Here is a 26,883-nt window from a genome sequence, read left to right on the forward strand (position 1 = left end):
ACTGCTGTGTGTGTATATACAGACACAAGACACGTAAAAACCCCAAATATTCAACATCACAAAATAAGACATTAACAAGAGATCTGTCAAATTATTTCAGTTGAGTAACGTTTGTCAGTACCGACTGAACAGCTTTCTGTGCTGGTGATAATCTATGGTGATTATCTCAGAGCAGAGGATGAGAATACTAACGTTATTTTCCCCATCTCAACTTCAAATCAAGAGCTACTATGGTGTGACTTGTGGCAATTTTGAATATTATTGTCCATTTTTAAGTGGGCCTGCTTTTTGCTTCATAGGTGTCATGGGGATATATAATTAGAGGATAAGGCAGAAAAAAAAATGTTGGTATTGACATTTGTCTGCCTTGTAACATGCAGAAGTGCTGATGATCCGTTACTACTTAACAACAAACAAAATCAGCTGTTTGACTTCTTTGTACTGGCCTATATAAACCAGCACTTCTAAAAAAAAGCTTATCTCCATTCCCTAGACCATTTTACATTAGTGGTATCTGTGCAGATACCACCAGATCACCAGAGAGCAGTCCAGGAGAACAACAATTGGCTCCCTCAGCAGCAGCCCTAGCTTTAAGTGTCTGCTGGTCTACAGGAAAGATCCATATGCAGAGCAGCCACTCTTCAGCCACTATGCACCTTATTAAAAAGTATTATTTTAAGGACAACACTCTTTAAGCAGACAGAGCCCAAAATGTCTTCATAAAGAAAACGTAGAATGAAAAAAAAAAACCCATAAACTAGAGTCTTCAGCTCACTGATGGTTGCAAGTTCAGAGAACATTTACTTTGGAAGAAAAAAAAAGTTTGGTACAAATATGAGGTAAGACTATTTTAAGGTCATTTATTACATTTCCTGTGAAAGAAAATTTTCTTTCAAAGAACTTTTTTTATCCTCATGCTTCATGACTGACATCTGCTTGAACCACTTCAACATCTTAAATGAAAAAAAATTAGATATAAATTAGGCACAGTGGATTCCAAACTCGGATAACTGAGACTCAAGGGAGGAAAAGGCATTTGCACACAGTTTTGTGCATTCTGGTTTTGTTTCAGGAGAAAAAAAAATTCCCACAGTTGAGAATGTAAGAAGCAGGACACCAATAGCTCTGAGCAAAATTCCCAACATTTAATGAAGTATCACTTAAGCTCCTACCAGCAGCCCTCTTGCTCCTCCCTTAAGCTACACTGACCATTTTGAGCAGACAATACATGCAGTAAGTGTGTGACTCAAGAGATTAACTTACTTTGCTATTACATATGCAGACTGGAAACATGCTTACAGCTGACACTGATATTTTAAGACAATGTATTATAGCAAGAACTTTGGTGCAAATCCTTTCCCTCACACTCAAAAGAGAAAGGATTCAATCCCTTTTTGCACTGAGCACCAAACTACTTTTTTCTTATACTCAACCCAACAGGGCCCAGTGTAACCAGTAAACACTGCTGGAAGGAGACCTTAGCTTATCTTTTCTGCAGGGAGTTGAAGAAAATAGGATCAGTGGGGTGGGAAAGCAGCTATGTCACAGACAGTCTCCAGAAGCTACCATCTTAATGAGAAGGGTGAAGAAAGACGGTGAGAGCGGAGGGCAGGGAAAGAGACATTAAACGTAAATATTACTGTTGAATAGAAGTGGTCAAAGCAAATGAATGAATATACACACTGAATTTGCTCACATCTGAGCAACCCCACCACTTCTGAGAATTTGCATACTAGAAAATCTTTTTTGTTTTATATTTAAACCCACAGTCAGAAATCCAAATCCCTTCTATTTCATATAAGGATGTATTCATGACTCCATTTTGTAAAGAAATATTTAAAAGAGGAAGTAACTGTCATGGTGCGTCAGAGGAAAAAAAGCAATTAACAAGAAGTCACATTTACTTGCACAATGGTTGACAGAGACTTCAGCCAAAAAGCAGGAACACACACACAATATAGGTTTAATTTAAGAAATGGTTCTAGACTAGAAAGTAGAGAAAGGCTCAAGAAGAGGGAGGTATTTGTGTTTTTTCACTGCACAACAATATTTATTTAAGCCTAACAAAATAAGTGGAATAATATAACAACACACTTGATTTCACTTTACCTTATTTTGGTAACCTAACAAGAGTTTGTTTAGTACAGTATATTTTGTATAGTATAATCTGAAAAACTTTAGTACAGTGAAAAGTTAAGAGAAAGAGGACAAAGTGACCAACATTGCATTTTCCTGTTTAGCCTCAATATTTAAGGGCTAAGGGGAAACAAAAAAAATAAAGAAAAAAAATAAAAGACATCAAAGTAGGTAGCATCCGAACAGTTTCTAAGCAAAAGGTTTGTGAACAGGGTCAGCACTTTGTTTACTTTTTAAACCACAGTTCCCGCTGATGACCGCTTTCCTGAGAAGTGAGCGATCCACCTTGTTGTTTTAAGGAATTAACTTCCAAACCATTAGTTTTAACCTGTTCTCTTCACACGTGCTTTCAGCAACTAGATCCAAGAATGAATCGGAGCAGAATACCAAATCTTTGTATAAAAACACATTGAGACAGTGGGCTTTCCACTCCTGCTGTTGCAGCAACACCCAGAACTGCTGGTAGGCACCCTACTGCTCGAGCAGCATTCCCATGGTGATACACTCACCTCTCAGCAAGCAGAGAGGAAAGTCTAAGGGACCCAACAGACCTTGAGAAAGATGCCTGAATGCTTTCCACCAGTGGATGTGCAAGGCAGGGCTCAGCATTAGGAAGCACAGGAGTGCAGCAGTCTCAGATACACTGCTCTGGCAATCATGATGGGGTAGAACAGAACTGGAAAAAAGATGGTCAGAAGTGACCCAAAAAGCTCATCACAAACTCTACAGGAAACTCAGGACAGTTCCCATCTGAAGTAGTTATACCATTTCTTGCTTACACAAATCACCCTGTTTTTCCTTGATGTTAAACCACATTTTCAAGGAACAGATAACAGAGATGAGGTATGTATGAGTACTGGTTAAATATTAATTGATTACAGGTTGGAAAACAAACTGCCTCATTTTCTCCTGTTTCCAAAAGCATATCTGATCTGTCAATATTTAACAATTTCTCCTTCCTCTTTTGTGCTGTGCATACTAACCTTATCCTTCCCTGTTGCACATTGACCATAATGGCAAACACAAGCACAGCTCATTTTTAGCCAACTCGCTTAACCAGTTCTGCCTCTTTATTCAGAGACCAAGCTGATCACAGAAGCCCAACTACTAAGGTACGCAGCCTCTGTATCTAAATCACCCTTGATTCACTGAACAGGAAAACTATTTCAATAGATGGATGCAACCAAAACATCAATGCAACTTTGCAGTCTGTAGATGCATGCAGAAGAGGCACTAAAGTAGACATAGCACCGTAAGGAACAAGAGGTTATTAGACAAAAATGATTTGTGTACACAAGTAATAACAGCTACAATGCCATGCAATGGTTGCATGGTACCCAACTTCAATCAACCCACCATGGGTTCATGGTTTTCAATCAGACATTTTTTAAACTTTTTTGGAGAAACATACATGAAGCCTTAAACAAGTTGGAGACAAGGAACTGGGAGTGTGGGGAAGGCTGTAGTTTTTGTTTGTTTTTACACTTTTTGGTCAAAGTATCTTAAGATGAGAAAACCTGTCTTTTTAAAACAAAAATATTAGAGGCAAGCTAAAAGCTGATTTGGAGAAACTCAAAGGCAACCTCTGCCTTCAGGCTGAGTAAATATTGTCTCTCTCTCTGCTACTGCAAAAAGTCAGGTATAACATTGTTTAAAACTGAAGAATCGTGTAAAACAACAGACTTCCCACACTTTCTGAAACAAGTCAAAAACCATTCTTGTAACTAACAGCTCTTGTCAATCTCTGTGCTACACCAGAAGAATCTGCCTGTTTTCCATCACATCTGTTAATTATTACTTTTGCTACAGTGCCTTTGACATCTAATATGTTAGCTTATTAATATGCTAGCCTTCACTAAATGTAGTGTTATGACATCCATTTCAGTACTGATAACATGCCATATTTACTACAGTTGTAATAATTACAACCCAGTGAATATAATATTTAGACTTCTATCAAGTTCCTTAACAACCTCTTGATGTTTGAAGTTTCAGTGAAGTCTCTTAAATTCTTTATTCTTCCATTTCAACATTCAGTGAGTCAAATCCTCCCTACTTATATCAAAAATGAACCTCTATACGTCTATAAAGTTGTTATACAAACAGGCATGTATGAACTTTATTTTTACTTCCTAACTTAAAATAAAAACAAAAACCCACAGCAGATGCTCCAGGCATTAAAGACATTTCACTTGACAACAAAGCAAGAATAGACTGAAGCATGCACATTTATCTCCTAACAGAGGACAGCACTATAGGCAGCGAATATCTTTTGAATACACAATATACACACACTACTGCTTCACTGGCAACACTAGTCCTTATGAAGGATTAAAATTTCTTTTTTATTGGTCATCAAATAAGAAGCTATAATCATTTCATAACATCTGCACACAATTTGTCCAAGCCAGGTTCACAGTCAGTTTTAATTAAGACTCTCACTGTGAAAAAATGCCACTCCTCAAAACAGCTATCTGGACCCCTTCCCCCTCCCCCAAAATGATTGCAGCTTGAGTCCAACTTAAAAATTAGACTTTAGTTCACATCTAATCTTCTGTTATCTTAACTATGAAATAATAATTAAAAAAAAAAAAAGTAAATGCCAACTGCCTGCGCTGAAACTTACTCTAAGGACACACTGCACTTGTTATTGCCCTTTGTTTTACCATTATCAAAGACAACCCAGACTGAAAAAACTCAGCTGTGGATTTGTACCTCTTGCAACTTCTGGGCAGCCAGGTTCAAGCAGTATACCAAACTTTCAATAGAACTCCAAGATACAGTTGAATTTCCTTCATCTTTGATCCTGCAGCATCCTACATTGCTAGTTAGGGTGACTAGAGCAGGTACTCTAAGTCATCCAGTTCATGCAAATGTATAAACACAAGTATCTGTACTGCTCCAGCCAAGCATTCCAACCCCTTCCTTGCAAATTTATCAGTCACCATCAAAAGTATCACTAATCCTTTCTGATCATTTTATTTGTAACTGGTATACCAAAAGAAACCATTTACTAGCAATTGAAATAAATGTTTTACTAAACAATTTCATTTCAAAATTGTGAAACATCACTGGGTTGCAGCACCCACCTCCTGCTTCTTGGAGTTCATTGCATCACCTCTTTGGGCTCACCCAGAAAAACTAAAAGCAAAGGGTTTACATAATGACACAGCCAAATGAAAGTTACTAGCTTTTTCAAAATCTCTTGATTGCTATCATTTACAGTGCACTGCTCATGCTTTCCAGGGAGCTCTCTGGACACATCCCAATTATGCCACCACAACTGCGAGTTGTACCTGCCATGTAAGCGTCTCTGGGTCAGATCATGTCTAATGACATACTAGGCGCAGAGCATGTATAGCTGCATTGGCCAGGGCCAGTTGCAATATTGTCTTGTCCTTGAAAGGTTGTCCAAGCACATAGAAAGAAAAGAAAGAACCACAACAAAAACAAAAGCATAGCATGATGCGATGATCACTTGTCTGGGACAGATAGCATTTGAAAAAGAAAGGAACACCCAGAAGAAAGGTCTTTCTCTGCACTCTGTTTCCATTTCAAGTTGAAACATGCCAACTAAAAAGGGATGGGAAACAACGCAAGTTGAAAAAGTTTAGAGAAGCAACGAATTTTAAGAGAGGAAGATTAGATTGTGGTAGAACTGTACCACAGTTTGAGTTCTGAAGAGGCATGTGGGGGTTGTGGTGAGGAGGGGCTGGGCCTCTTCTCCCTGATAAATAATGACAGGATGAGAGGGAATGGCCACAAGTTGCGCCGTGGAAGATTTAGATTAGATTTGAGGAAACATTTTATCTCTGAAAGAGTGGTCAGGCACTGGAATGGCCTGCCTAGGGAGGTGGTTGAGGCACCATCCCTAGCGCTGTTCAAGAAGCGTTTAGATGAAGTGCTAAGGGATTTGATTTAGTAGTTCAATGGGTAGAGATGGTGTTAGGAGGATGGTTGGACTAGATGATCTTGTAGGTCCTTTCCAACCTAATGTACCTATGAACCTATGAGCCAGCAATCTCACTCTAAACACTGAGATCAGAGGGTGCATACACAAGCAATTCTGCATGGTGACTCACTGAAAACAAGTTCAGGCACGTATTTAAAGTTGTATTTTAAAACCTGATTAGATGCAAATGAGGTTACAGTTTTGAGTTTCTGATAAATTGCAACACCTCCTCGAGTACCAAAAGGACATTATTCTCCTGTTGATGTCCAGATGTTTTGGTACACAGAACACTGATGAATAGAGAACAAAATCAATCCTTTGCAAAGTTAAAGGACTCTTACTGGCACAATGGATTCCAGAAAAAAATATCTTGATGACATTTCCAAGGCAATAGAGATGAAGGTTTAAGAAATTCCCCTTCTGCTCACTCTCCCCACTGAAATTACTTGGGAATCAGCAAAGCACTGGCTTTTAAGCTGAGCAGACACATCTGGTCAATACTAACATCCACCCCAAACATACATATTCACTTAAGTGAGACTAGCTCAAGGAAGGTGGGGCAAAAATAAAAAGAACCAAACCAAAAAGCAGAATTTTAGACCATCACTTAAAAGTCATGATTTCATACCCTTCTTTTTCCCTTTCCTCTCTCTCATTTCTTCTGACCCTCTTTGCCCAATTGCCAGAGGGTCTCAATTCATACTGTTGCATACTCTGATGGTAGCAACATTCTGTAGGGCCAGTGAGGAACTGGAGAGAAGATTTGACTGAGCTGAACATTTAGGGGTTGAGCTTGTTACAATCATTTCCTTTACACATAAGTTCCCCAGTTCTACTCCCTGTGCTGGAAAAAACATCTTTCCCAGCACAATTGGCCTCTAGAGAAAAAACTTAACTATGCAACAATTTCAGTCTTTAACACACCTGTGATCAGATCAGACTTGCCAAGAAAACACTATTAAACTGTGTTACAAATGGCATACTTAGGATCAATAATTTTTTCTTACCATACACGCTTCACTTCATCTTGGACCAACAGAAAATAGGCATCACCCAGATTTTTACTTTCTAAGATCATAAAGATTTCTGAAAGGCTTTCAACTAAAGAACTAGACATCTATAGTATTTCTCCTTACAGATCCAGTTGTTTGTTTTTTTTTTTTTTTTTTTGGTCTATAGTCATCTCTCAGTTATATGTGGCTCTTACAGTTCCAGTTGGTATCAAATCCAGTCTGCCATCTAGGCTGCCAACTCCCAGGTTATTTGCGCCAATGAATGTAATTAGAACACAAATGGAAGTCCAAAAATTAAATAAGTAAAAAGGCAGTTTTCAACAGGCTGTTACAAAAAGGCTTCCAGCTGTTTTCAAAGAAATCTACCAATATTTGTGTATTGCAGTGGCATCTAGTGGCAGCTGCCCTGACTGCAGTCTTTTCTAATCCATATTAACAGGGAAAAAATAAAGAGCAGCTCAGCAGGAAGACTCTAAGGCATCACTCCACCTACTATTACGCCACTGCACTTCACTTTCAGGTGCACACATCACTGCCATGTTGATGTAACATGGTGAAAAAACTGTTTGATTGAGGTGCTCAGGTCCTTCACTATAACACTAGTCTGTGCTCTGGAGTCCACACAGATTACGCAAGCGGCTTCTACACAACATCCCCACTTCAAGTAGACAACTGCAGCCTGCAATCAGAAAGTCCCTATTTTCTGATCGCAGAAGAGTGACTGCATTACAACATACTTTTGAAATGTTAGATGAGTCTAATTTCTATACATTCAAGCTACAGAGAAAGAAAAAAACAAAACAGAAAGGCATTCAAACAGCAGCTGACTGTTTGCTCTTCACCTCCCAAGAAGTACTTGTTAACAACACATGCACTTCAACTCTTTACCAAGTGAAAAGCCACACTGATACAGAGACACAGATGAGCTTAAAGTGGAGGTCCAATACAATAGTCTATCAGGCAGGCACTACTGCCCCACAGTGACATTTTACCATTCATGAGCACATCGAGGCCAACCAGGGCACATTCACATGTCACCACGGAAACTACATGATAGAATTACAGTCAGTAAACATTCTGGAATATGAGAGATGTAGATTTGTACAATAAAGGTAAAAGTATCAAGGAAACTCAACTACCTGCATGCACAAAAGAAAAGCTGGAACAAAAATGATCTGCAAGCATCCAAACATCAGTATATATAAGGTGCTCACAACACTAATAACTTCTAATAACTCCACTCTAACTTCTTGTCCTTCCTTACTGCAGTTTCTTCTTTGACAGCCACCTCAGGGTGACATAGGCTTCAAAGTAAAACGTGCCACTACGACACGCACAAATTATACTTGCTATGCAACAGAACCACTAATAACTTTTTCTTTAGTCCTTCAAATTAAAAAGCAGCATCTTCAGCAGATGAACTGGATTTCGGAATTCTACCCACAACTCAGAATTCAATACGTAATAGCATATCTCCTGTTCATGTGTGAAAGAGCGCTCACAACATAGTCAAGTATACCACGACAAGGTGCACAGAGAAAACAGAGGGAATATTACAAAATTCAGTATGTCAGACTTCACTGTTCAAGCCACATGAACCATGAAACTCATGGAATTTTCCTTTCCTGTTAAGCTTCCCTAAGAGAGGAATAAAGGCATATCAAATTTGTTTCTAAACTTCAAGGTTTTGTAACTGTGAGCCTGCTGACCTCTGCTTTATTACTTGCAGATCTCAACTTACATAATCACACAGGGAGAACACAGCAACGATAAGCTCGCAATAGTGCTTTGATAACATGACTTAGGGTTTGAGCAGACTTGGGTTTTTTACCAACATTAATGCCTTTTTATTTTAGTATAATTTTAATATTTTGTAATAATTTTACTATAATCAAACCCTTAATTAAAAGGGAGGTTAAAATCTGCATTTGACTTCTTGGAATCCATTTTTTATTTCAACATCAGCATTCACACAAATAAAGAGGACACCTCTTGAACGACACTGTTACAGAAAAAGCATTAATGGGTGGACAGTGGATACTGTATCCACTAACGATTCATCTTGACCATGCTTATTTAACTGAATCAGCACTTGTAACAAATAAAAATAACAAAATCAAGAACTATGGGCTTACAGAGTAACAGTTTACATTCCGCTGGTCAGTTAACTCCATCCTTTCTTAATAAATCGACTAGCCTAAAAATCAAATAATCTTCTGGACTTAAACAGACTGATAAAATCCAGTGAGGCAGAAAGTGTTTACAAATATTAAGAAGAAACAAAAATAAAATTATTTTTAAAAGCAGTCCATTGTGACAGTGTTGCCTGACTAGCAGCAAGACACCAAGCATTCCAAGAACAGCCACTAATCTGGCAATGGAAAATTAAAAGGGGGGCAAGCACAAGTTAAAATTGAACTGTATGTACACTTTGTATGCATAGTTTTACATCTGTATATAATTTGTACAGCATATGTACGCAAATACAGACCAGTACTGTGAGTAAAGCTCTTCTGCATGAAGAAGTAAGCAGAGAGGTTAGCGCTGCCATGTCTTTGCAGTGAATGAGTGTCAGAATCTTTCTTACGTTGATGTGCTCCTACTTTGTCCCCCAGGATTATGTGATCAGCTTGCTCTCCAGTCAAATGGAATGATACTTATAATTACCTTGGTTGTACTGAATGTTTGTGATTTACTAGCTCTGACAAAAGCTGTCAAAAAGGTATTGATTTTCTGCTTCTGTTGGCAAAGCTCAGTTGTTAATTTTGAGTCACATATGTATTTTGTCATTTCCAAATCCTCCTAGCCATCAGAACAGCTAATGGTAATGGGATACCCACATCTAATAAGATGTTTGCAGAATTCTCATTTCTAGCTTTTAATGAGAATGTCCTAGCAAATGGTCTCTGCACATTATTGAGAGATAGCTCTGGCAAATCTGAAAACCAAACTTCAGGCATCCAGTTGCTTATGTAATACTGACAGTTCTTTTGCTCTGAGTTGTCTTCTTCTTTTCTTCCTCATTTGGAGGAAGCTGTTGCCAATGTCTTTATGTTTGCACAAAGGCCTTGCTGGCCATTGCACAAGATAGGAATTACACCTGTATTTGGATGACTAGCTCTTGAGCATTTTCTCTTATGTTGCTAACATGCATCAACATGTTCTTTACATCTACCTGCCTTTTTAGTTTTAATGTAACACTGCACTGCTACCAGAAAGACAGATCTCATCCTTCTCTGAACTTTGAGAAAGATGATGATGCCCTCCAGAAGAATGAAGTAAGAGGTTTGCTTCCATAGCACAAAAAAATTAAACCCTCTCCTCCAGAGCTTTGGGAAGTCTGCAACAATAAATCATTACTGTGCTCAACTTATTCCACCAAGAAAATCTGCATAAGCAAAACAAACTAACAAACAAACAACAACAACAACAACAACAAAAACCCACAGAGTATTCCATGTAAAAAATATCCACTTTTATCTGGAATTTACTGATGAAGACTTTTATACACAGCTGGTTATGACTTTATGCTATAAACAGGCTGTAAGAATCAGGGACACTAAACAGAAGCAGCTTCATTTTTGTGTACATATCTCCAGGAAGCAGCATAAAGGAAAGAAACAGCATATCATATTTCATTCTGTATAACAAAGTAGTTCCTACAAGGAATGACTGACTCAAAGGAGAATTCTCACTGAAGACTGTTGCTCTCAGGAATTCAGATTCTGTATTTTCTTCACCACTCAGAAGTGAATAAAAAAGCTGTCAAATAGATAAGTTCTCGGCTAGTATTTCTACTAAAGTAGTATTTTTTTTCCACACTCAACCTCTCTGTACCCCAAATATACAGCAGTTAATATGGAAAAAAGAGAAAGTACACCTGGGAGTTGCCTGACTAAAAAGATGCTTTCCTCTGTTTGAGTAGGATTGTTATCCACTGGAATGCTTTCCTAACCACATCTGGTAGCACTCACCCCTTTCTGTCTACATGAACACAGCACTGAAGAAGATATGAAGATATTCCCTGGCATATAGAAGAACTATACTCCAGTCTTTGACCCACCTACCATTCCAGGAGCTATACCACCACTTCAAGATAGTAGTATCTAGCCCCCTGAATGACTGTCTGACAGGTTCTCACACTGGAATCAGCAAATGCTTAAACTCCGACCTCTCAAACACTGCTTATTATACACGCTCAGTAACTATCACAGAAGTTTGAAAAAGACAAATGCAACTAGGAAGAATCTTACAACATCTCTTACAACATCATAGCTGATAAGACTCCAGTGTGCAGATTTTTCCAAAGAAATAAAAGTAAATCCAGTACAAAAGATGAAACAGACATGACATTATCATTTTCCTATAAGTTTGGGTGTACAGTTGTAGAAGACCTTTAGCTTCGCTGGCCACAAGAAGATCAATTCAAAATGTCTAGGAGAGCCAAGTGCTTTGGCTCTTGCAAAAATGCAGTCTCTTGTTGATAACATGCTTTCCTGATCAATTAACTTCAACATTGGGCTTCTTTTGAGACTTTAAAATAAAACCCCTTGACTTCGCTTAGCCAAGGGCAAACTGAAATATTTAACTGAGCCCAAAAGAGCTATCAATTCATGCTTCAAGCTCTCCAAGTACATTGCTCATGAGATACAAGTTTTAGGTAAAATCCTAAGAGAGCTCTAGTATCCTTCTTTATCCATTCCAGGAACATGGCACACGAAGAACAGAAAAGAGAACAATCCAAAACAGAACAGGTTCTCCATCATGCCTGTGGCACACCCGGGATCTCTAAAGACTCAGCTCAGATTACACTACATTCTGTAGTGAATGGAAACATCACAGCTCTGTTGTTCAAGCAATAGTGTATTTGAGGATGGAAAATCTTGTCATGCTAGTCGACACAATTAAGCATGCAATGCTCATAAGCAGTCACCAGATGTCCCCACATCTTAAGGGACTCATAGTACATCAAGTTATTGAAAAGGAATGGAAGCTTTCTTTTACATACAGTTTCAGGTCCAAAACATGATCAGGAAAAGGAACTAAGCAACAAAGACAACAGACCATTAAATATCTTAACACATGCATATTTACTAGTTAAAGGGTCTGGACTGGTGACCTTCCAATTTGTCTCCCTCAGCCAGATTGTTGCTGCTACCTCCCCTTTCTCATCTCCCATCTCAAGCCACCTTGCTTCTCAGCACCGACACAGGAACCATGTTTTGCTTCTGAGAACTTGAGCAGTTTCTGCAAGTATATATATGCAATACATTCAAATCCAGCACTGAGGTTGTGTACCTTGTAAGTTTCATCTCTCAAATTAAAGCTTCCTTATTCTCTTTGTGGATCTGGATTTCAGCACTTACATTGCAAGCTGTCACGGGTGAGATCTTGTTTTTCCTTTAGTGCAAGGCAGGACACAAGCAAACAACATTCTGCCTAAAGTCTGCAGTACCAACTTCAGCAAGCTCAGAGCCAGTTCTAAAATGGTAGTAGAAGTGTTGGGAATATATCAAAAAACAGATTTCCACAACATTACTCTCTGTAAAGTAAAAAAAAAAAAATATAGGAAATATACACTCTCCTTAGTTAAGGCAAACAGCAAAAGGAGCAAAACATCAGTGGTTGCTTTTCTGGTAGTCAGCTGGCATCCCCTCTTTCAACTCATTCTGCTGGAAAGAGTACTGTCAGTGTCACACAGATCCACATTCCACTCCAGCAGTACCCAATAAAATGCCAGACATCTTTCTTCTAGCAGCAAGAATGGCTAGCAGCCCAGCATCTCTTCATTGTCACAAGAGCCCTATAAAGGCATGCACAAGAAATTCAGCCAATGCACATATGTACACTATAATTCAAACTTATAAAGCCATTCATTCATTAAAGTGTTTGCTACATGATGCATTCACACAGGTTTGCTGACCCACATTGCTCCAGGAAGAGGAGATCAGGACTTCGCGGCTGCTATCAGCTCAATTTATGCAGGCTGCTCCATACGTTTTTCTTCCCAAGAGACTTTCACATAACAGTAGAGATGCACTGCACAGCCCTCAGAGCAAGAGATAGACAGGGATAGGCCACAAGTTGCACTGTTAGTTTTCCCCCTTCCTAAACAAGGACAAAATCTGATCTAGACTAGAAACTTCAAGAATAAATCCTAATTTCAAGCACCTGAATCAAAGCACGTGCAGTTTTAGATTGAGATAGTAACACACAGATGTTGCTACGAACCTAGAGCAAAACTGGAGATCGTAGTCTACAGCATATTAGAACATAATGTAACATCTTTATTGAACATCCTTTCTACCAAGTAGCCCTGGACAAACTGAGAAACTTGGAGCGGTTCTGTTTGCACAGTAGATGGTTCCTCTTCAAAGATCATTGCTAGAACACTTCTAGTCCACACATCATGTAGAAGGTTGGAAATAATTATGAAAGGCAAAAAATTAAGGTTTAAAACAACAGTAAGGGAGTGAAAAAACATGGATGGAAAGGTAAACTTCAGCAGGAACCACGGGACACAGAAAGCACACACCCAATTTGGCACAAAAGAAAAGGGCCATTAAAAATAGAGAAGAAACAATCACTTACCTTTTAAAAGGGGCTGGAACGTTGGAATTTCCTGCAGTTTTATGACATCTGGATCATTACTCACATTCCGTGAGGACTGCGTTCCTGGGGCTACCACCACTATGTCATCCATTTTCGCTCGTTGTTTAGCTGGGGACGGAGATGCTGGAAGGGCAAACGGAGGGAGGATAAGGAAGAATCAAGTTAGTAAGCAGATTCCATCAGGATTTAACCCTATGAGAATGTTACCACATTTAACGCTGTGGAATTATGTTTTCTATAACATCAATAGATCTCTGAAACCACTAACTGTACCCTGCCTTCTTGTCCTCTCCGGTAACACACAGAGTTGAACAAAGTTTTCAGAAGGTAGTAACCAAATGCTGATTAAGGCTGTGTTGCCTCCTCATTCTAGGGATAATCTGACATGCTTTCAACGAAGGTAGAAGGCAAAAACTAACAAACATTTTATTTGTCAGCATTATGCTAGAGCTGTAATGCTCTCTTATAGTCGTATATACCTTTATATGAAAGATTCAGCTCAATAGCTCAAATTTGGATACATCTGGGGCTCTTACTGTAATGTTATACATGCCTTATAATTCACATTCAGCTTGCTTCAAACTACCCCCCCCCCCCCCCCACACACACACACACAAATCAGAGGGTGCTGAGGCACTAGCACAGGCTGCCTACAGAAGTTGTGAATTCCCCGTCCCTGGAGGCACTCAAGGCCAGGTTAGATAGGGCCCTGGGCAACTTGATCTAGTGGGTGCCAACTCTGCCAACAAGAGGGGTGAAACTTGATGATCTTTAAGGTCACTTCCAACCCAAGCCGTTCTGTGATTCCACGACACCTCCAACTTCTCCCCGCCGAGCTCAGCATTCGCACACCCACCGGACAGACACTCCGGCTGACACTGAGGCTCCCACTCGCCATGCCCGCCGCACCTCCCTCCCCAGCACACGTCTACCAGTCAGTGCCCACCCGCGCCTCGCCCTACAGCGGCTCCAGCACCCCAACCCTTCCCCACCGCTTCCTCCGCCCTCGTAGCACCGCAGAGCCCCTCCCGCACGTACCCGGCCCCGCAGCTTCCCTACAGCCCCGCGGCGCGGCTAGGGGCGATCAGCCGCCGCCGCCACCGACCTGAGGCGCCAGGCTCGCCCGGGCGGCTCTCGGCCTCCGCGCTCTGCTCCGCTCCCATGGCGATGCCAACCGCGCCCGTAACGCAGCGCGGTACGCCGGCTCCGCTCCCGCCCGCCACCCTGCAGCTCAGGGCCACGCTGCTCCCGCGGCCGCCCAGGCTTCCGGCTGGGCCGGCCAGCCTCCTGCTACAGTCAGGGGCAGGTCCCACACGGCGCAGCGTTCAGGCGGGGCTCCGTTTAAAGGAGCCCGGCGAGGCGTTGCGGCCTGCACGCCTTGCTCAGATGCTGGGGAGTGACGCGGAGTTACTGGCTTTGCTGCCCTCACTTAGAGTGAAGAGTCGGGAAGATAGCGCTAATCTAGGTTTTTTAACTGTCAGCACTGATATTTCTGGCCGCACAATCGAAGGGAAGACTGCAAAGCATCACAGTGTGATATCCCAAACGCTCATCGGGGTCACGCTGTTCTCCCATGCCTTTCTTTTTTCACCTTTTGAAAGCTAAAGCGTGTTTGTCAATGCTAGGTGACCAACCAGCTAGCAACGTGCAAGGAACAGCCACCGCCAGCTGTGTTTGTCATGGGCAGCAGACTAAAACTTCACAGATGATTTAGATTAAACAACAACAACAAAAAACAATAAAGAAGTCAAAGGGTGAAATAAAGCTTCTTTGACATTTCTGACTTGTTATGTTCACGTCTGACAATCAAATCAGCAAAGAAGCCACTCTCTCTGACGTTAGAATTGCTCATAAATAAGTTCTGGTGCATGCTAACTTCTAAACATGTCTGATCTCTGCTCATGAACAATGCACATCTGTGAAAGTTTTTCCCTCAACCTCATTCAGCATTACCTCTCCTGACTGCCTTTACTAATTCTTGCCAAGATTTAATCTAATACAAAAATAACCCTCCTGTCTTGTAAGAACCTGTTGTAACCTCACAAAACACCTTTTAACTACAACAACTGCTTAATTCCTGCCAAATCAACAACCAAATATTTCCAAGTAAATGTACTTATTAGGGAGGAGAACAAACTATTGTTGGCACAACTCCGTTTTGAAAGCTGAGTTCTGAACCTGCAGTATTCAGACACATTATTAAAGTGAGTAGCTTCAGTGGTTTTCACGGAAGAACTTGCAGTATTCAAAGACACCATGTCATATCTGTAGAGCTGTACCCCAGCCAGTGCTTGCCATAAAACCACCCAAAGTTATCCATCATGCTCAGAGAAATTTTAAAATTAGCTAAATTTAATACAGCATATTTTCCCGCAGTTAGCTTCATTCCCACTTTTACATTACAGGCTTCTGAATGGTTTGTAAAGTATGCTTTGCAGATCCTCTGTGATGTGTTTACAATTATTATTGTAGATGTTGTGAATATGTAGTATCCCACCACCCCTGGAAAATATTTTTGATTCTACAATTCTGTGACTTAGCTTACCTATCAAATAATGTGTGTTTCTACCACAATGAGTTTCATTATTGAAAACATTATTACAGAAAAGTTATATTTGAATGTGGTTGTTATGCAAGTGAACGATTTTGCCTCTACTGTGGACATACCACAAATCCTCTGTGATGTGTACATATAGTTTCTTGTCAGTTTTGTTTTTCCTTTACTACCTTATATCACAGAATCACAAAACTGCAGGGGTTGGAAGGGACCTCTAGAGATCCCTGAGTCCAACTTCCCTGTCAAAGCAGCTCCCTAGCCCAGGTTGCACAGGTAGGCGTCCAGGTGGGTCTTAAGCATATCCAGAGAAGGAGACTCTGCAACCTCTGTGGGCAGCCTGTGCCAGTGCTCTATCACCTACACTGTGAAGAATATTGATTTGAAGCCATAATTTCATGTGTTCTGGAATGAAATTTTATTGAAGCTTCAGAATTAGTGATGTATCTTATGAATTTCTTTCCAGACCAGATTTTAAGAAAGAGAAGTACAAAATGCAAGTGATCCAAATAAATACAACCTTGGAAACATCGTTAATACATATCAATGCAGAAATTACTTTGCAATAAAAATTTAAATTAAAAACAAACAAACAAAAACAAAAAACAGTGAGAATACAATGGAATGCAACTACATCTTTCACAGCCTGCATGCTGGGACCAGGCCACAGGATGAAACGTTCTGATGAAGAACACTGTAACAACAGGGGAGGATGTGTTCAAAACACAGCTCAAGCTCTACATGGACATAGTTTGACCTGTGCTCTCTTACTCTATCACATATACCAGCCTGAATTCATCAGCATTTCCAACATTAGTTTGCTTCTCTTAGCAGAAGACTGCATCTTCCCTTTGTAGCAGCAGACTCTATCCTTTTCCCTCTGTGGTGTTTGATACAGGAAATCTTTAGACAAGAATAACACTGAGTCAGTGATGATTTGCAAAGAATTAATTACAGCTTCAAGGTAAAGCAGCATTTTATGTATCAATTCAGTATCAGACAAGTCCTCCAATTTTACAAATAAGAAAAGCTTAAATAGAAACCAACCCCACAACCCGAACACCCAACTTGTGTCTCTAAGCAGAAGAAATCTGGTCTAAAAGGATAAAAGGCAGTATATGGATATGATCCACTTACAAATAAATACCACTGTCTGATGTGAATCTCCAAAAAAAGTTTCTGCACAATATAAAAGTCAACCAGGAAAATTCTAGTAAGGCAAGAATGCCATTTCTGCTTATGATTCTAAGCAACAATATAAAACAAGTCAGTGGCAACCACTTACGGTTTCTCATTTTCTGTGTTTAAAACACTGCAGGAATTAGATTCAAGCTGCACTTATAAATCAGGACTATGTGCATCTGTGTTTTCCTATCCCAGTGCCACTCTTCACAATGCCATATTCAGTATTGGACAGCAGTGGATTACTTAAAACTATCTGAATGGTGTTTTAAATACATAGCTATCAGAAGTGTCACTTTTAACATATATGCACCTATACAACCCAACTCCCAGTGGAATGAGTGAAGAATAAAGTTGCTGACCATTCCCTGACAGAGGCCCTGGTTTGGAAACAAAACAGAAGCCAGAAGGTCAGCGTGAAGCAGGATGTGCTGCTGCTGCCAGCACACCTTCTCCAAGCGATGATCTCAAACATGTTTTGGAGAAGCAAAAAATCACAATTGAATTTCACAGATGTTCAACCAGAGGTTTTAAGTTTATTGTATTAAAGCATAGAGCAGGTGACCAAAAGAAGAACAATCAGACTTTGTTATCATTTTGTTTCATGATAACCACTGCACTGTGTGAAATAACCTGCCCTCTGGTAACTGATCATGAAATAGACTGCCTTAAAAGGAAAATTTATTCTATGTACAATCATAGCCATGCTATTGTAGGTATGATGAAGGATGAGATACCTGAAAAAGAAGGAATATGTGGCACAGTCATTCTGTTCCTTTCGTTCCTTACTCTCTGGTCCACTTGTATGCCTAAACACTGCCTGGAAGGAGATGAGAGCCGAGGGAACGCAAGAGGGGAAAAAAGAGGAACCAAAGAAGTCAAACATGAGTTAAGCAAGCACTAGCACTAAGGCTGTCCAGGAAGGAGCACTGCACTAGTCAGCCCACACTGCCAGCAGGAAGCCCTTGGTGCACGGCTCCCGTTCAGCAAACGCTACAATTGGAACAGGGTGACTCAGGTAGCAAGGACAGTCGTACACAGGCACCGAAGTACGCACGAATACGTTTAGACCACGATACGCATATTAATTGCTTTTGTTACAGCCGTGTCTGAGTGTGAGGACACGTACGGCTTTGAGTAAATACCGACCGACACCCAACTAGTTTGACCCGCTGTGTTCTACGGGTCCACCGCCCGGACTCAGCGAGAGCCACCGCGACTGGCGGGAGCCGCCGCGAGCCCCGGGCAGAAGAGGCGGTGCCGGGCCGCCCCGCCCTACGTCCCGGACGGCCGAGGAGCAGGCGGGCGGTGCGGGCGGCCATGGCTGTGCGCGGGTTCCCGCTCTGTCTGCTGGCCGTCACCTGCGCGATGCCTGCGCCGAGCCTGGGCCAGGGCTGTGCCGCGCAGCGAATGGACGACGCCATCATCGATATAAACTTGTCTCTCCCCATGGGTATCCGAGGTGCGGAACCGGTACACATTTCAACACCAGAGGCTTGCATACGTGCCTGCTGCTTGGGAAAAATGCTGTCAGGTAACCGAATTGTCTCTGCCCTTTTCATATCCTGCTTATGAACACTGAGGAAATTACTTACGGAATTGCCAGGGCTTGCAGAGGATCTCACCAGGAAGGGACAAGGGAGTTTGCTGTGTCCAGGTCCAAAATGTTCATTTATCTGCTATTTATGCTGCTACTAGTTGTGGCATGCGGCTGCTGCCTGTCCCAGCCTAATGTGGTGCCCGAGTGTTGATACCAAAGTGTTCCAGAAAGTCACTGGCAAAGAAACGGAGGAAGCTTTGAATACAGACCTAGATGCATCACTTCAGCAGACGCACTACAAAGTAACACCGTTTTTAGCCAGAAATGAAAATGCTTTCAGTGCCCTGGAACTGCTGACTTTCGTCAGGCTTTTGGATTGGTAGGAGGTACAGCAGCAAGCAGAGATGACAATGTGTAAAAGGGACTCATATCTGGATGGAAAAAAGTGCATATCCACAGCTACACTGAGGAAATCTTCAGATTTATCAGGATTTGTGTTAAAACAAAACAAAACAAACAAACAAACAAACAAAAAAAACATTATATATGCTGCTAACATGGTATGGGTGAGGGGAGAATGAGAGATTAGACTCATTATTTCCACATATTCATTTGTACAGGAAGAGGAAGGTGTAATCTTTCATGTGTTGGCTTTCAGCCATTCTTTTGCAGTCCCGTGTTGTTTTTCCCATAGGAATGTAAGTTGTAGGTAGTTTTCCTCTTACTGGTGGGAGGAAAACTTAATTTTTATCAAACCAGAATTTATTTTCAAGATGCAATAAAAGTTCTTGTTACTGAAATGTATATACGTTCTTTTGCAGGAGACAAGAAATGTAACTTTGTGATTTTTGATGCTCAAAGGGCAAGCACACAGCCAAACTGCTACTTGTTTCATTGTCCTAGCACAGAGGCTTGCCCAATGAAACCTGCAGTGGGACTCGTGAGCTACAAGATAGCTGAAGGTAAGTATGTGTAACATTAAAAGTGGTAGATCCCCACACTGGATGATCCCCCATAACTTTTCATCAGCGACTACTGTTTGGGAGTTGCATCCTTAGCAAAATGTTTTAAACCAAGAGCTCTAATTTGAAAATGCTATTCTTTTGCTTGGTGGGAGGTGGATAGGTAAGTGTTTTGTGAGTATCTACATGGGCCTAAAAATTATGAAATTCCTTCACATAAGATTCAGAACTCTTCATAGTTTTCCTTTGTTTAAAACAAAAGAAGAAGCTTTATCCATCTCAGTGTATTCTGTTCAAGGAAAATTTCTAGTACATAACGTGTAAGGGAATAGCAATAGAAATATGATGCCCTTGTAGCTATCTGCGTATTCAAAGGATTCATACAACACTGATGAATACCATATATACACAGATGTTAGGCAAGGCTCAGAGCAACACTGGGATGTTAGTGAGTAATTGATAGTAATCGTTATTTTCTGTTTTCAGTTACAGAACCTGAGGCACAAATTCAAACTTTCTAATCTCAAAGCTTTATGGCTTTACAGTCACAAATTTCTTACTATCTGTCATGTACTGTAGGATTTTTAATAGTAAGACTTACTTGCTCACCGGCATTGACTTGCACCAGTCCTGTTTGAACATAAAGAATGAAAAGAAAGAAGACAGTTGTGCTTATGTTTTTGTCCTGTATTTAGTGTAATGTTCAATTAATGCTAATTATAAAGATGATGTTAGCTTATTTTCCTTAGGTTGCTGGTAAGCTTTCAAAGGTAGAACCTGAGTGGTTTTGGTACTGGCAAACATTTAAAGCTTTGTGTTGTGTTTTTTTTTGTTTTTTTTTTTTAATGAGGATCTTCATGCAATTACAAAGAAACTCAAACTAAAAGGATACAAACATTCTGTTGACAATAAAGTAAATTGAAATACTGAAACTGTGTTAGTAACAAAGTCATTTTTGTTGTTGGTTGGTTTGGGTTTGGTTTTGTTTGTTTGATTTTAAAACATTCTTGTAGCTTGTTAACTACTGGAAACAGCCTCTGTCTTGGGAAGTAAAACATTTCCTGATTCCAGTTGCAAATACCTATTGCTGAAAAAGGAATAACATGTCTGGTTTTCTGCTGTACTTTTATAGACTTAACTTTTTCTACTGTACTGAGGTAGCCACATGGGACTGATGAATACAATCCAAGTATGCTCAGGAGGTGTTAATTTAGTTTTTAAGATTGCCAAATTTGGGTTTTGTTTCTAATGCAGTTTATTGGATTTGAGATATCATCAAGACTACTTTGTGTTTTACATTTCTTTTTAATAGTTATCTTCCGTGGTGCCCTTGTTCTTTCTTGCCAGCAAGTGTATCTGTTCTAGTGCCACAGCTGCACCTAGCACAGTAGTTCTGGGCAATTGTGTTTAGGGGGTTTATAGTCTAAAATGAAGATAAAGAAGACTATACAGTCAGTGTTTAATGCTGAAAATGAAGTAGCATTAGTAAACATAGACAGTTATGTTAATTAATCTGAGCAATGATATTTAACTCCTGTATAGAACTCATCACTGTGCTGTCTCCACACTTTGTCCTTTGAATGCTGCATGAATACTCTGCAGTTTCATAGCTGTAGCTGAGGCAAGTGAGCTGAAAATGACATGGCATGCTTCAAATGCTTTGTGGTTGTCACACTGCATCCATTATTTATTTAGATGCATGGAAGAGGCTATCAGAGTGCACTGTGAACAGCGAGAAACATGTTGGTGACTGACTCAGTGGTTGTGACAGGCCATTTCCTCACTGGCGTGGAAATGTGTTCGGAACTGCAGATCACAGCTGAAAGTTTGGCTGTCTTTGGCAATACAGCTTCTGATAAATAACAAAATGCGTGAACATTTTGTTATTTATCAACCTCTTCCTTTACTTTGCTAACAAACTAGTGCCTGAAAGGTTGGGATAAAAATTGGTGTCTATAGTTCAAGTTAAGTTGCTGTACATTTCTTTAAATTCCAGTGCAGTTAACAAACCTCTTTGTTTCTGTAAAATAGGAATGAGAGCACCATCTTCAGTGTTTTGGGTGGCTACTGAACGGTAACAACAAGAATGCAACCTGTCTCAATTAGCCAGTTTTTCCAAGAGTTCATGCTCAACAAAGATATTTCTCTAATATCTGTACAGAATCACATAACTGCTAGGATTATCTATTGTATGACATTTCTACCACAGAAAGCTGTTTTCTTTCTTCCAAATTCTTTTAACTGACATTCCCCCACTTGGTTTGCAAGCAGTAGGTATCAAGTTTTGGAGAATATGAAGTGTAACTGCTTCAGATACGTCAGAGACTCCTGAAGCAGTGTCTTTCTTCTAGCATGACAGTAGAAGCTCAAGGCTTTCCTACAAATCAGGATGTGTACTGTCTTGGGGGAAGTGGAATAATGGACATTTGATCAATCTGGTAACAAGAAAAAATTAGTTGACTGTTCATTCTTTGCCAGTGAGTGATATAGTTGTGACTTCTGTAACTCTCCATTTGCCAGGACAGACTGGACTAGTAAACTCTTGGACTAAAGCTGGCTCTATATAGAAAAGTACGTTTTACCATGACACTGAAAAAATTTAGTTCAGTGTCACTACCACACACACTTAGAGTACTTCTGCAATAGTTGTTTGCACTTACATTAATACCTTTGAATTCTTTCTACTGGCGATATTCATTTAATGTATTGATTACACAGAAACATACAATCTTATATTCTTTGGCTAAGTACAGATGCTCTACTCTGTATGGTACATTTGCAGGAATACTAACAATTTCTTACAGTTGAGAAAGAAAATCTCCCCCAAATTAGGAACTCTTTCTACCTTCTCTGTAAATAGATGCCCCAAGGACACCTCATCTGCATAGTAAAATATCAGAATGTTGCAGTCATGTGAATGAAATCTAAGTGGAGTAGAGCACTTGCAGATGCTAATGCCAGGAGGTTCTGGACCTTAACAAACTTGTCATCAATATGTCTAAACTGACCCTGTTTTCTTAAGCAATTCTGGAAAAGTCACTTAGTCTCCCTCTGCTCAGGTGGGAATACTATTACCACCTGCTATCATAAGGCAATTCTTATATGTGAAGTGAATCATATTAAGCAGCCATAGGCTGTTTGTTTATAACGATAAAGGGAATTATATAAGTATTTTGAGTATATGGAAATATGTATATCTGACAGAAGTAAAGTTGATTTTATCTTCTTAATTGACAGACTGGAATAGTTTAAAGTCAAAGGGCATACTTTACTTTTCACCTCTAAATAAACGTATGCATGTGATGTGAGTACAAAACAGATAGGAATGATTGCTCTGCACATGTGAATTCTCTTAAGAAGCTGCAGTCAGGATCTAATGTGTTCCAGCTTGATATTAATAAGTCTTCGTACACAGACAACATAAAAGTCACTGTGCATTTTAAATAAAGATCTTGATGCCACTGTTCATTTACTCATTACTTTCTGAAGCCCCCTGATATTGCTATTCCTATGAAATAGAAATAATTAGAGTAAGACCATGATAATTAAAAATAGATTCAGCAATTAAATACTGGTATTTCCTTTTTGTTTGCAGACACACATGCCCTGGAGGACACATCCTTCAAAAATGAGGACTTTCATTCAAATGAACACTCTATGCCTTCAGATACCAGAGCTTTTATCTCACAAAGTCAGGCTAGCCATCAAAATCATACCACTGCTTTGCAACAATCTGTTTTTCATCAAGCATCTGAACCCCTGAACCATATGACCAAACATGTAGACAAGGCTGAATTTCATACAGTTTTTCCAGAATCACAGAGGCCAGACAATCTCAAGAGCTTAGACCCCTTGCTAAAGCAGAAAGTAATTAATCCACCACCAAATGTATCATCTGCTGTTCAAATTGGAAACCCTTCTGCTTTGTTCCCCACCACTCAGTCTAGTGTTCCCAGTCCCAGCAGTACTACTGTTATTCCTCTGCCTGCAAATACTGTCAGACTGAAATCTCATACAACTTTTTTGCTTACAGGTGGTGCCAAACCTAGTACTGTCACCACAACAAACACGTTTATGCTTACTGAAATTGATAGAGCTGAACCTGGTATCCCTGCTGCCAGTATTGCTGTTACTCACATTCTTCTTTCCAGTCCCACAACTTCTGCTTCTATGACCAAGTGGGTGACCTCAAATCCCATAACAGACACCAGCTCAGTAGAGCTCAGAACTTCACCCATCCCTCCTGAGCCAACATCTGTCTCTGCCATTTATACCAGCCATGTTACCCTGGTCTCTTTTTCAAGTTCTGCTCTGTCTACTAGTGCTTCCCCCATGGCTTCCCAAAACAACCATCAGGATTATGACCCATCTAATTCAGAAGACAACTTCTCAGAGAATGTTCAGAGAAGAAAAGGCTTGGTTCAGCTGGAAGACAAAAGCAGACTTACAGTGGCTTTACTTTTTGGTGTGATATTCTTGTTGTTAGTTATTGCACTCACAGGGAAGAAAATGCATGAATCTCTTCAGAAGAGACAATATACCAGGTTGGATTACTTGATCAATGGAATGTATGCTGATGTATGATGGGGCATAGGGAATAGACTGTTAGGAATATTTATCATCTATGAGAGAACTACTCTGAAAGAGAAGAACAGATATGAGATCTCAAAAGAGGATGTATTCCTTTTTTGGTCACCAATGGACAGATGATTTTGGTGGGGAAGAGAACTGTTATTTCTATGTTGAATTATATTGCCTATCACCTGATTTAGTATCAAATCCTAAATATATACACTCAAGCTAAGCAAAGAAGTTCTCGTATTTAAGGGAAAAAATCATTTAAAGAGTATATTCTGTGCCTAGATTAACAGAATATAATTCAACTTTATTAATAGAGTACCTGTGCAGCACATGAACACTTTCAATGCTATTTGTTTCCAAATACATCAGTGTCATACAAGTCTGGCATCATGTACATACGGCATCCTATATACTCTATCTGAGCCTTATATGATTTTTAGGTATATAGCATCCAAATGGTTTTAGGTACAAGGAGTAAACTGTAATATTTGTTACACACTTAGCTTAACTTTCCTTAGCTGCATTGTGTTTACTGATATTTATCTTGAATGCTTTCATGTGCATACATCATAAGCTATATTTAAAACCACATGCTGCAAATTTTAGTTTGCCTTTTCTGAAGAGAATACCACCCTCTAGCACACTGATTTTTGCAGGACATGTCAAGTAGTTTTTATCATATTTAGTAAACAAAGCTGGAATCTTTTTATTGTGACAAATAGCACGACTAAGTAACTTGGCGTATACACAAGAATCTGTTCTAATAAACTTAAACCTCTAACAGCTGAAACTTAACACTTCATTGTAGAACAGATGGAAACTTGTGAAGGAAGTGAGCAAAGACAACCACTGTATTATCAGCAGAAGACACAGAAAAAGTATGGTTTCCTGTTTGTGAACACCTAGATGCATTGAAGGGAGTTAAGAAAGTATTAAGTAACATTGATGGATGTGTTGTACAAGAGTCCCAAACTCACTGATATTTCCTACAGTCAGAGAAGCATTATTTTCAAACAACTTCACATTATCTTTCTGCTTCTAGCATTCATTCACTTCGCTCACCAGGCTCTGAAAAGCACTGCTTGCAACAGGACTAGAGTTGATAGAAACACATGCACAATCACAAGTTCTCAATAGATCATAGAATCCAATCCTCCTGATAAAGCAGGTTCCCAGTAGAACACACAGGTAGGCATCTGGATGGGTCTGGAATATCTCCATAGAAGGAGAGTCCAGAACGTCAGGGGAACCTGTTCCAATCCTCCATCACTCTTACTGTACAGAAGTTCTGTATGTTTGTATGGAACTTCCTATGTACAAGTTTTAGGCCATTTCTCCTTGTTCTATCACTACACACCTGTGAAAAGTCCCTGGTCTCATCCATTTGCCTCCCACCTCCCTTTAGATATTTATAAACATTAATCAGAGCTCTAGAACTCTGGGTAGATCTCTACAAGCTCTCAAAGCATATCTTTTTTACTTCTGGATCATGTTGATGTGGTTGGGAATAAGTACAGCTGCTCTGTATGTTTCCCTGCCTCTGGAATGAGAGGCGAGAGTGCCTGTAAGCATCCACTGTTTGAACCTCCAGTTCATGTTGCTCACATTTTTCCACACCATCGCCAGTCTTAACCCGTTTCTAGAATGAGACCCTGTCTGTGGCAGGCGGCATAATCAACTACAAACATCAAGATAAAGAAGGAAAGGTGCCTTATGAATAGAAGCAAATAATTATTACAAAATATGAAAAGTAACTTACGTCCAAGAGGTTCTTAGATCTGTCAAACAGTGCAGTGGGAAGCAGTCATGCTCCAAAAATGGCCTCAAGGCAAGTTTTCTGGGAGCTCTAACAATAACTTTATGCAGAAAATTCTCTGAAAATTCTATTATTCAGTGATCAAAGACAAGTCAGTGTTCCTTATGTCAAGAAGTTGAATTATTGCTATATGGAGGCTGTAAGTTACTTTGTAGATACAAAACAGTTGGAATTCTATATGACTTTTATCTGATAATGCTTACATGAAAAACACTCTGGATAACATCTTAGAATTGAACAAATTTGCAAAAGTATCTCAAGTTCAGCTTGTCTGTTGACTGCACAACTGCACTTTATTTAGCCTTTGCTTCTTTTTATTTTATTTTATTTTATTTTATTTTATTTTATTTTATTTTATTTTATTTTATTTTATTTTATTTTATTTTAATCAGCTAGTTTCAAAGGTTTGTGGTCAAGGAATATGAAAGATGGAAAATATTTCTGGGAAGTAAGTTAAAGAAATTATAAGTACGAGGTCCAGTTGTGGGCTGTAAAATGCAGGTCTAAATCTGAGATTGACTGTAGTCTTATCTAA

The 26,883-nt window shown here is 39.8% G+C and overlaps 2 protein-coding genes across 3 annotated transcripts in view; one reads left to right on the forward strand and one right to left on the reverse strand.

Moving 5' to 3' along the window:
- The window catches only part of BORCS5 (BLOC-1 related complex subunit 5), a 57,696-nt gene extending 42,770 nt beyond the window's left edge, over positions 1-14,926 (reverse strand). The window contains exons 1-2 of one of the 2 annotated variants that reach the window (XM_065742382.1): positions 14,819-14,926; positions 13,693-13,836 (exon numbers count right to left, since the gene is read on the reverse strand). In XM_065742382.1, the coding sequence (XP_065598454.1) occupies positions 13,693-13,836; positions 14,819-14,876 (202 nt within the window). In that variant the 5' untranslated portion in view covers positions 14,877-14,926. The other variant, XM_065742383.1, reaches the window with a different exon arrangement.
- A 3,843-nt stretch (positions 14,927-18,769) lies between these two features.
- Positions 18,770-24,781, forward strand: MANSC1 (MANSC domain containing 1). Its single transcript, XM_065742303.1, has 3 exons — positions 18,770-18,983; positions 19,811-19,951; positions 23,547-24,781. The coding sequence occupies exons 1-3, from the start codon at positions 18,770-18,772 to the stop codon at positions 24,533-24,535; spliced, it is 1,344 nt and encodes a 447-aa protein (XP_065598375.1). The 3' UTR covers positions 24,536-24,781.
- Positions 24,782-26,883: the final 2,102 nt, after the last annotated feature.

Source organism: Cyrtonyx montezumae, unplaced genomic scaffold (genome assembly GCF_038088225.1).
Source record: "Cyrtonyx montezumae isolate F1298 unplaced genomic scaffold, pur_monq_1.0 scaffold_3, whole genome shotgun sequence".
In the NCBI taxonomy this organism is placed as follows: Eukaryota; Metazoa; Chordata; class Aves; order Galliformes; family Odontophoridae; genus Cyrtonyx; species Cyrtonyx montezumae.